At 36.4% G+C, this 10,927-nt stretch overlaps 2 protein-coding genes across 7 annotated transcripts; one reads left to right on the top strand and one right to left on the bottom strand.

Moving 5' to 3' along the window:
- The first annotated feature begins 1,775 nt into the window (after nt 1–1,775).
- On the top strand, nt 1,776–3,928 carry LOC149947734 (uncharacterized). Of its 6 annotated transcripts, XM_090172562.1 has the most exons (5): nt 2,172–2,314; nt 2,395–2,526; nt 2,605–2,673; nt 2,829–2,930; nt 3,092–3,364. In XM_090172562.1, exons 2-5 carry the CDS (start codon nt 2,419–2,421, stop codon nt 3,095–3,097), a joined length of 285 nt encoding a protein of 94 aa, XP_090028688.1. In that variant the 5' UTR covers nt 2,172–2,314; nt 2,395–2,418; the 3' UTR covers nt 3,098–3,364. The 6 variants fall into 6 exon arrangements, with proteins under 6 accessions (XP_090028684.1, XP_090028685.1, XP_090028686.1 ...); XM_090172558.1 differs by lacking the exons at nt 2,172–2,314; nt 2,829–2,930 and adding an exon at nt 1,776–2,064 and having other exon boundaries at nt 3,282–3,928; XM_090172559.1 differs by lacking the exons at nt 2,172–2,314; nt 2,829–2,930 and adding an exon at nt 2,068–2,138 and having other exon boundaries at nt 3,282–3,928.
- A 580-nt stretch (nt 3,929–4,508) lies between these two features.
- On the bottom strand, nt 4,509–6,965 carry Tapdelta (Translocon-associated protein delta). Its single transcript, XM_090172555.1, has 5 exons — nt 6,806–6,965; nt 5,540–5,733; nt 5,030–5,119; nt 4,905–4,970; nt 4,509–4,655 (listed from the first exon to the last, which is right to left on the bottom strand). The coding sequence occupies exons 1-5, from the start codon at nt 6,861–6,863 to the stop codon at nt 4,551–4,553; spliced, it is 513 nt and encodes a 170-aa protein (XP_090028681.1). The 5' UTR covers nt 6,864–6,965; the 3' UTR covers nt 4,509–4,550.
- Between the last annotated feature and the right edge of the window lie 3,962 nt (nt 6,966–10,927).

The raw sequence follows: 10,927 nt of genomic DNA, 5'->3' as shown, positions 1-10,927 counted from the left end.
GGAAGCAGATAATTCGGATATTGTCTTCCCCCTTTCCGTAAAACGTTCAGCGTAAAGTCTCGTCCAAATGAAATTTGTACACAAAACTACGTTAGCGTGTTTAAAGGCTAGCTGCGTTCTCCTTGTGTGGGGCTGGTGTGTTTCTTGCTACCATGGACTAATTAGTCCATGTTGCTACTAGGTAAAAGGAATAATGTTGTGAAATTTATTATTTTAAATACATAAAATTTAGCACCTGAAGGAATCATAAGTGAACAAAAACATGGACACTCTCAGAACCATGGTAAAAAGCATAAAGCTCTATAAGTTTGCTCAACAGAAAAACTACCGCCATCTATTATAATATTATAATATAATATATATAATATAATAATATATAATATTATAAGATATTTATCTAGTCACTATCTAAATTTATTTACATTTACAATACATTTCTTATATTATAAGAAAAAATAATAAAACAATCACTGATAAAATAAAAGCTTCTGAAACAGAACTTTCCTAATTTTGTAAATTCACACCGGTCAATAGATCTTTTTATAAAGTAATGTGGCCTTATTGTTTAAATGTTGCCTTCCCAATCGACCACCATTACCTTACAGTCTACTTGTGCAGATAATCTCTGTTTTTTGTTTCTGAAAGTGCTGCCATTAATGATTATCTGAATATATTTTTAACGCACTGCTGAGCTCCATTTTCGGAGCCGCCCTGCAAAATTGCAAAACCTTTAACCCTTAACCTACGGGGAGGGTGATGAAAAAACCGGTTTTGTGGGAATGGAATTTCTGCGGTAGAGGGCTGGCTCGTTAGTTGTCTGTACGATAATGTGAAGAATAGTTACACTAATAAAGCTGAGTTTTGTGACGTAAGAGCAACATTTTAACAAGTTGGGCAAGACCAATTTTTATTTTATGAAATCAAATATTCGGTGACTTATAGCACTGCCAACTTTGATCACGCGCTGTTCGGGCTACAGCGGCCAAAACATTCGTCGAAATTCCGCGAGCTAGGATTTTCCCCCTATAACCTGTACTATAACGTGTAGGAGTTCAGCGCCACGCTCGTTTGTTATATTGACTTCAATGTAAAAACTATATAAAAATAATAATCCGCTAGGGGCGCTGACGTTATACACATCTTTTGCTCATAGGGTTACACAGAAACGTCAACGAATGAGATGGCCGCTGTAGCGCGAGAAATCGAAGTTGGCCGTGCTTGTAGTAAATGATTAATTATTACTTCGATACTGATTTAAAAGGGGCGGCTGTGACCAAAGATAATATATAACTACGTACCCTAGATTCGAAATCACGGCGTTTCTCGATAGCGCGTTTTCTGTTGAGGCTCTTACTGAGTTCGCGCCGGAAGTTCGGAAAAATCGTTCCCCTTAGCAGGGTGGGAAATAAGGAATTTTAAGAGATAACCCAATATTATATTACTCACCTTTAGTTTTCTTTCGTTTATAAACATTTTTAGAGCTACAGGCATGATCCATTATTGTTTTAAAACCACATAACGCAAAAATATCTGGTATCTTGAAAACCCAGAGTCAAAAACCACGGCGCAATTTTCACTAAAACTTTACGAATTAACTCCATGGAGGTCATTTTTTCCGACTTCCGCCGGGAACTCAAGAGCCTGCGTTACGTTCATAGATATAGGAAACGTATATAAAGGTCTAGATAAAATATTTCAAAGGGAGTGAATACGGAGGTGACAGCTAGCAGAAACGCGTAATTTCTGCAGGCTATCCTTATAAGGCGCTATCTATCGGTAAGAAAGCTCGTGCTATCGTCGTGAGAGCCATTGTCTCCTGCTTAAAATTTATACTAAAAGTCACCAACAGATGGTGTCTAAAGACTACGGCCTGCGGAAAGGTCAAGCACTTAGTACTAAAATGCTAAGAGAGCTCGCGCTCCTGGTCACGTGCCTTCCTCGGTGTCTGCTAGGTATCAATTCCGTATTTTATGTTAGGCTTAGACGCCCCGAAATTTATCTAGACCTTTATATACATTTCTTATATCTATGGTTACGTTCAAGGAGCTTGATTTCCAATCTAGGGTACGTAGTTATATTATCTTTGCTGTGACTTCATCGGGTTACGAGTGGTTAACAGTCGTAAATATCACAGAAAATTAAGTACATTATTAATCACTCATTACCTAGTAACCCAGATTAATCTAAAATAAAAATAATTAGCATGTATTTCTCTTATTAGTTAGTCTAACTAGAACACGCAAATTAGAAAAAAATCACTCTACATAGACTAATATCAAAAGCAAATACAGACTGTATTTGCTTTTGCAAATATGTAAGGTGTCTGAAAAATAAACAAACCTCAATTTGACCAAGCAACTATTTCATAAATAATAAAAAAATGTTATATTACAGATAAAACAGTAAAATTTTTCTAAAATGTCAGTCTTAGAATATTTGCAAAAGAATGGGGACCTATTGGAACAAATAGCGCTGTACTTCTATCTTAAAGAGGGTGGTGAATTGAAAGATGAATATGAAGCAGTGGTTTGCATTTTTAAAAAATTTTCTTGTGTAAAATATTTAACATACTATACCTGTAAAAAAAATTAATTTTCTTCTAAGGTTGGATGTAGGCTTTTTGCCCAAGTGTGGTCAAAAGTGTTTGGTGAAGATGAAACCGAAAGATACAGAGTATGTACACAACTTTAAACTCTTATGTAAATATTCCTACTCAAGCATCATTTTTTGCAAAAAAAGGTTGTAGCATAAGTAACAATTGATTCAACCATCTCAATAAAGGCATACTGTAATATTTTTGCTGTCAGTTATGTATTTTATACTTACAGAATGAGGCTATTACTGCTATTGTCAATTACGTTCGTACTAACCCAAACGCTAGTCAAGAAGCTTTAAAGCAAGAAATTTCACGTCAGATATTAGCATTTGCTGTAAAAATTCAACGTTGATTTCATTATTAACTGAATGTTTTAATTACTAAAAATCAGTTTCATCCTAATTCAGTATTAAGAAATTTGCAATGATAATTTCATCGTTTATTACAAGCATAATTAACCAATGTTAACATTAATTTGATGCCATTATATTTTAGCATTGAAAGTCTTTGTGCAAGACAGTATTGACATGGAAATATAATGGTTATAATGCTGCCACATTTCCTGCATGATTGAGGCTTGTGGTGCATCCATAAATATTTCCATAAAATAAGTCAAATTTATAAGATCACTATTTTTGAAACAAATTTTGTATTGTCAGTATTTTATACTGTAGTTTGTCCGCAGCTACTAAACTCCGATACCAGTATGGTAACCTTGGTGATACAACTTCTAAATTGGAAAAATAAAGTTGTGATATATATTTTAAACATTCCAGTCAACGTATATTTATACATGTACACCCTGTTCAGTATTATTACCAACGCTGGTGACTAGAGCATAGTTCTTGCTAAAAAACTCACGTCGTCAGTGGCATAACCAGAAATTGACCAAGGGAAATTTACAATGGTTTGGGAATGGAATTGAAATTTAGTTCAATCCACTCTAAAATTTTATTTCTTAATTCAAGAAAAACACTTGGGGGTTGGTCTGAGAGCCCTATCTCACTTTAACTGCGCATTGAAGACCTATTTAGGACTGTAGCACACTATCATTGTCATTATAATAAATGAAAAAAGGTTTTTTAAACTCTAAACAAGGTTTTCAGACAGCACTATTTATACACATTTTTCTTAGCCCAATAAATTACCCCTTTCTAACCACCCTGAGCCAATATACCTTTGTTCATTCTGTAACTTAATTAAGATTACAAGTAGCCTTAAATATATGAGATAAAAGGTGTTAGAAATCTAGTGAAGCACCTGGTCTATGCCATTTTATTGTTTGAACTTTCAAAGAATGAAAACAGTTAATAAAAATTAACTTAGGTGAAATACAGTGTATGAAATTATTCACTTAAATATTTAACTTTCTTTGCTAGTCCTTAACCTAAAATTTTAAATTGTTCATCAGTTTATTGTGTAGTTTATGAAACTGATAACTACAAAAGCTAAATTTACAATTATTTGTTCTATTAACTATCCCTGCCATTAATGTTTATTAAATTTATTTATATGTATTTTCTTAAATTATATTACGATCACATAGGGAGTTAAATTTTTATTAAAATAAAATTTTATATACCCAATTCCAACTAAAACTATGCCCAAGTATTATGTCTTCAATAAAATAATTCTAGCACTGCACTCCACATAAATGATTTGTACCAGACTTTAAATTGTATTAAAAACTTGCAAGTGCAAAATTGTAATGTGCTCATTATTTTCAAGGGATCTTTTCGGTGACAATAAATGACACCGGTTTTGACAGTTACTGCACAGATTACTTACCTACAACATTCTGAACCAGCAATGATTTTATTAAACTTGCAATACCAAGAGGCCACTTTATCTCCTGCCAAACCGTCCCTCTTTGTTTTCCCCTTGTTCTCAATGAGTTTAAATAAACCAACACTTTACTGTATTTAAACTTCAGCTTTAATATCAATAACCAATATTAAGATTGCATTTTTGATTTTGCCGAGTATGCCATGTACCAAAGCAATATCACAGTTATGACCGCAATTAGTTCACTTTGAACCCATGGTCCTTTGTATGTACCCTAAAAATACATTTATTCATTATATTTATAATAATTATTTATTAATATATTAAGAATTGAAATTCTGTATATATACATAAACTCATAATGCCTATAAGTTAAACATAATCATCGAAGAAAAATTCCCAATCTTAAGTTTAATGGCCTTTACTTGCCTAGTGAACTAGTTTGAAATATTTTTCAAATATGCTTTCCTCAATAACCTCAGAGGAATTTTAAAATAACAAGTAAACAATTTGCGATACTTACAGGATGGTTAACAGTAAGACTGAAGAGGGGCAAAATTGTTGACGAGTCTTCACCACTTCTTTGCGCCTTTAAAACAAAATTATAATTGTAACTACTTATTTGTAATTAAAATAATTTGTACATACTTTTCGCAGAGCAGCAAAACCTTCCTCATCAAAGACTTTAACAGGGTGATCTCCTGACTTAGCTTTTTCAAGCGCTTCAGTCCAACTAACCTTAAATTGTTTCAATATTCTAAATAAGTTACTTGTCCCATAAACGGAGTAAAATTTACATTCTATTAACCACATAAGAAAATGTGTATTTCTGACATTAGTATATAATAAAAAGGCAGTCTTATATTTTAAAAACACATCCTTATGAATAAAAAGTAATTGCTTAATGCTGTATATTATGTTTTATTATCTACGTAAAAAACACACCCCCCTAGAGGAAAATTGTTAGTGGAATTCACAAATTTTGAAGCGTAATTATTAAAAACGGCTATAGCTATAACTATAATGGAAAATTGTAATCAGGACCAAGTTTGAAGGTACCACATTTTCTACAGTCCTGAGCTCCAACCCATATAGTATTTGAATATTATCATAAAAATGCTGGTGAAGGGTTAGAGTACTTTTGAATAAATAGCTTACTTGATATTTTGAGTTATCTACAGATCGCATAGCTGGTATAGTTTTTCCATTAATATCAGCATAGAGGTTGAGGTCCTTCACACTGTTTGAGCATGTTACTTGAAATTCAGCAATGTATGCCACACCATCAATAACAGTGCCATCTGTTGCCGTGTATGTTTTAGATTTCACTGATGGATTCTCACAAGTGCTAGCTGAAATTATTAAAATTCTAATGTAATCAAAATTAATAAGTTTAAAAAGTATACTCTTAAAATATATACCAGATGGCTATATTTGAAATTTAAATATTACATTAATCAATGTATTTTTAAATATGAATAAGCAGCACACCTGAAAAGTGTGTTTAGAATAATTTTTGAGAAATTATTAATTTCATATCATTTGCTATAGAAAAAAAATTATTTTATTTTCAGTGCACAATCGTAACCCCTAATTATGGAATATTATCAATTACTGTAGACACGAATTTAATACTTGGGAGGGAATGGGAAGTGTATATTTGATAGAGCAATATCACTTATCTAGATATTACGAAAAATCTGAAATTTAATGTTAAAAGTTAAAATTCAACATAAGTATTACCCTCATTGAAAACACCCTTTTTAAGTAGGTAATATCCCATTCATTTGATTGCTTATCGGGAAGTTAAAGGTGGTTGAACACCAAAACGTTCATAAGTTGTTTAAAATTAACTGATCAAAGCGGAGGCTAACAATTAAAAATTTTCCATGTGTAAGTTCTACAACCAATAGTTTATAAAATATATCACAAAAACCTGTTTGTTGTATAGATTAAATTAATACCCATCTTACACCGGTTTTGGCATCATAAAGTGAAGAAACAAAAATTGTTCAACTGTTAAGGTTTTTCTAATACAATATCTAGTATGAATCAGAAGGTTGTTGAATGTATCCATCCAACGCATCTTGTACACTTATAATTATTAAAATATTTTATTAAAAACAATCATTAGGTCTTTTATGTGGATCAGATTCTTTGGAACTGTAAATCTGTTACACCCATGTCCATGTTACACCAGTCCTGACCATGGGCCAAATAATGATTTATCATTATTTGGCCCATGACCTGACTAACCAAAACATAAGAATAAAAAATATTTTATTCTAATTTCTCATTGAAGACATTGTCCAAATGAAATACATTAACAAGCATGAACAAGCAGACGAAATTAAGTTTAAAGCCTTGGCAGAATTTCTTGCGCTTTATTTAATGAAATGATTTTACATTGAAAAAGATACTCACCAAAACACAGTTCTGATAAAGTTAAGACGAAAATGCAAGTACAATAAAAATATCTCATTTTGTTAATTTATATAACACAGAAAGAAACCTCTAACGATCACGGCACCGAACAAGATTACTACGCGAGTAAGTCACTCAAGCAAGCCTCAAAGTACCACGTGCACGTGGCCACGTTGCCGTTTTTTTTGTTTTTTTTTAAACAGATATGGCGTGTTATTTATTTATTTATTAAATTGAGTACAGACTACGAAGATAGATGCTAGCTTATGAGTAGCCCCACAGGAGGCAATGAGGATAAAATACTAAAGAATAAGAGAAAAATATGAAGAAACGTTGCAAAATAGGACAGAACAGCATCAATATACAGTAACATATACAATAGGAACAATACCGTTAGACAATTTAAGGATAAAAATAAATGTAAAAAAATAATAAAAAGAAGAAATGATACAGGTTAAAAGAACCAAACGGGTTGGTTACATTAAAACGTATTAACATGTTTTCTGACGCGTGACACAGTCAAAGGCAGCGGGGGGCAGCAAGTTCCATTTGTTGACGTCCCAGAACGCAAGGACCCAACGGCCTTGAAAATTTTGTCGCAGTGGCCTCGAGTCGAGTCTTGCGGAGGCTAGGAAACTGGAAGAGAGTAGAGGGGGCTATTGTGGAATTCCTGGACCACATGTTCCAGATTTGAATTATGACAGTATGGCGTAACATTGATGCCGGATGCCGAGACGTTTGTTCCGTTCCTCAGGGGGTAGGGTGTCGAGACCTCCCATAGACATAATAAAGAAATAGACACAAGGTTCTACTGCCGGTTAACACGGAAGAGATGCCCAGCAGACAACCGGCATTGTTCCGTATTCCTGGGGTACTACGTTTAAGCGACGCCTGGACATGCATCAGATTTATAGCCCGGTGTACCGGTAAGATTGAAACCACACCACCGGAGGTCCATCATCAAATGCCCTACGCCAGCGTCCACAAGCCCGGACAGGTGACAAAAATAGCATGGGTAGCAGAACCCTACTACTGATGGTCGCACCCTCGACGCAAACCGCTTAACCCAGCAGAAGGTGCTGCAATGGGCCGACCAACGCGCCACTTCACACACAACAGTGGGAATGAGAGCGGATGCTCTGGCAACGCCAGCCGAGACCCTACCTAGAAAGGTAGAGAGCCAAGCCCTTTGGAAAGAGCTCCTAAAGGGGAACGGCGGGCGCACAGCAGCCCGCATAACCCGGCACAGCTGGCACCGGATATCCCGGCAGAACTCCAAAAGGCCGGGAGATGGGTCCGCCGTGCCCTCATACGGAGGCCCGCAGGCTACTCAATCCGCCGAAGCGGCCAGTTTGCCCGGACCCTCTCCGTTAGCCTGGGCTGAAGCCCAGTTACCAGCCCACACCGGACCGAAGTCGGAGGTGGAGATAGGACCATTTGGACGGAGCTAACATCTCCCAGTGCGCTACCGCCCGTGGTGGGTTACAAGAGCTGGACCCCGACTCCCCGGTATAGCCACCAGTTATTGCACACTCCGACCCCTTGTGGGCCTTTAAGCGAGTAGGTGAGAAAATAAAAAATAATCATGTGTTCGTTTTTGTAATCTTTTAGGTACTCTGACGTGATTCGTGAATATTTCGGCTGTGAAAGGTTAGTATCGCCGTTTTTTTCTATTTCACTTTCAAGTGGATGTAATTTCTTTACATTAAATAAAAACAAGTTGGCAAGCCAAAATATACCTCTCCTCGGTAGAATTGTCCCTAGTGGTATTAATTTCTCGAGATAACCCTTAAAGATATATCTCCGCAATTTAGAGTTATTTGTTAAAAATATTAACCCATTTCTAACCCGCCCGGTATAAAATTTTAATTATAATTAAAATAATTGAGACGAAACGACCAATTTTAATTTATTCAGAATATCATAAGTTAAGTAGTTACAACAGTAAGTTAGACGTACTATAACAATGCACAATTGAATTAAACCCTTTTACAGAACAAGTTTATCAGTTAAATATAATACGAAGCAAATTTTAATGAAAGAAATATCTACAGAGGCTTTTTGGAATTACTCGCTTACGAAATACTTGCCGCATCTTTAACGCTCATTTTATTTCAACACTCGCCCTTGATGAAGATACCGTAGATATCTGGTAGTGGACGACTCGTTCACTTCCTGTTGACGTTGTGACGCATACCACATGAAAAAGACCAATGCCGTCCAATTTCCAATATCATATAATGACTCGCACACCCAAGAAATCATTGACTGCGTTAGAAATCGTAGATATCCAAATATCCACACCAAATGTATTTACAAGAAGCAAAAACCTTACCATCAACAAAGCACAGAGAGCCACTTGACTAACCGCCACCTCTTAAAGCAATTAACGTTAAATTATCTCCTTTGAATTAACAGAACTATATATAGGTCGTTAAGAAAGTGGACCACCCACAGGGTCTACCCTTTAACCCTCTAATCTCGGCTGACTGCGCTAAAACAAGATTTAACCTTTAAAAAATACCAGATTAGGCCTTCATAAATTCATTAATAAAAAAAGACTTTATTACCTATTATGCTTACGATGCCTGTCTTAATTTCAGTGAATCTAAGCAGCTATCGGTGGTTCTGTGGTAGAGCGCTCGACTGCGAAGCCGAATGGTCTGGGTTCGAAACCTGGGTGGCGCATTTGTTTTTAATCAATAGAGAAACGCTAAATTAGAATTTCTTCGATGCAATAATTTCAATTTCAATTCTATTTCAATTAAACCAAAATTTCCTACTCTATTAAATACGCTTCCGATAAAGCTGAAGGTCTAATTTTCAATAAGGCGTAACAAGTGTCGGTGGTTCTGTGGTAGAACGTCCGCCTGTCAATCAGGAGGTCTCGGGTTCAAATCCCGCCCGATGCGATCGCAAATTGATACTAAGACGAATACCGTGTACAACTGGTGGAAACCCTGCCATTGGACGTTGAGAGGTAGCATTACACTCAGCACTCGGTCCGTCCCAAAGTCATTAAGAAGGAGTTGGAGAGAAAACGCCCATATAAACACAACAGACTCAACATGCACAACCATCAGAACACAAACACAACAAATTCAACACTCACAACCTACGCATAAACATTACAAAAACGTAATACACCAAACCGTCACGACGGTGAGCGAAAAAACACCATCCAAACCAAACCGCAAATGCATCCGTTAACGCTCACCGTCACACGGTGGTTTTGCCAACCCTTTGAGAAACTGCGTACGCAGTGATTACACTTTGCACCGAAAATGCGAACGCGTTCGCAGTCCTGACAGACAGACAGACCCACCCACAGACCCACCTACAGACCCACCCATAGACCCACCCACAGACCCACCCACAGACCCACCCACAGACCCACCCACAGACCCACAGACAGACACGGTCGTTGTATAACCCCTCCTAGGGGACTTTGTCCCCTCGGAGAGGTAAAAAGCATTGTTACGAATTAAGCGTAATGTCTCGGAGGCCAAGATCATATTAACCAACAGGTCCATGAAGCGCGGGCTTATGGCACCAAACCAAAAGGGTGTTACAAAGAGGTTAAGAAAATAAATGAAATGTGCGCAGATCTTTTCATCGGCTGGGGCCAACTTATTATTTTACGCCCGCACCATATAATAACAATACTCTAGAGAAGTAATAGCCTTTCATTGCTGCCTCAAATAGGCCGAGGTCACCGAAGTGAATAGATTTGAAGAAACAAGTCCGTGGACGAAGCTTTTCGTATCCCCATGAAGTGAAAATGAACTTTCCCCTTCGTCATAAGGTCATCTGTTCCGTCGTTTTCCCTTAAGCTGAATATATTGCAAGGCAAACGACGTAACAGACGACGTTATTACGTTGGGGAAGTTCCTTTTAATTTTGTGGGGGTACGAAAATTTTAACTGACTGACTTTTGGAATCGATCTTTGAGTAAATGTATATTAAGTAACTTACGAAGATTTCCAGACATTTACAAAAATTATTGTTACCAGATTTTAGTCCCTCTTTTCAATATTTTTTGCACCCCAATTTTCTTGGATTTTCGGCCCCTCAGATAAAGTTTAGTTGGGGCCGGGGCTCAGTCGGCCCCACCCATGCGCT

The sequence above is a fragment of the Leiobunum rupestre genome, chromosome 4 (genome assembly GCF_980474605.1).
Source record: "Leiobunum rupestre chromosome 4, qqLeiRupe1.1.hap1, whole genome shotgun sequence".
Lineage (NCBI taxonomy): Eukaryota > Metazoa > Arthropoda > Arachnida > Opiliones > Sclerosomatidae > Leiobunum > Leiobunum rupestre.
Note: the sequence above shows the minus strand (reverse complement) of the source record. Positions and strands in the feature narration are given on the sequence as shown.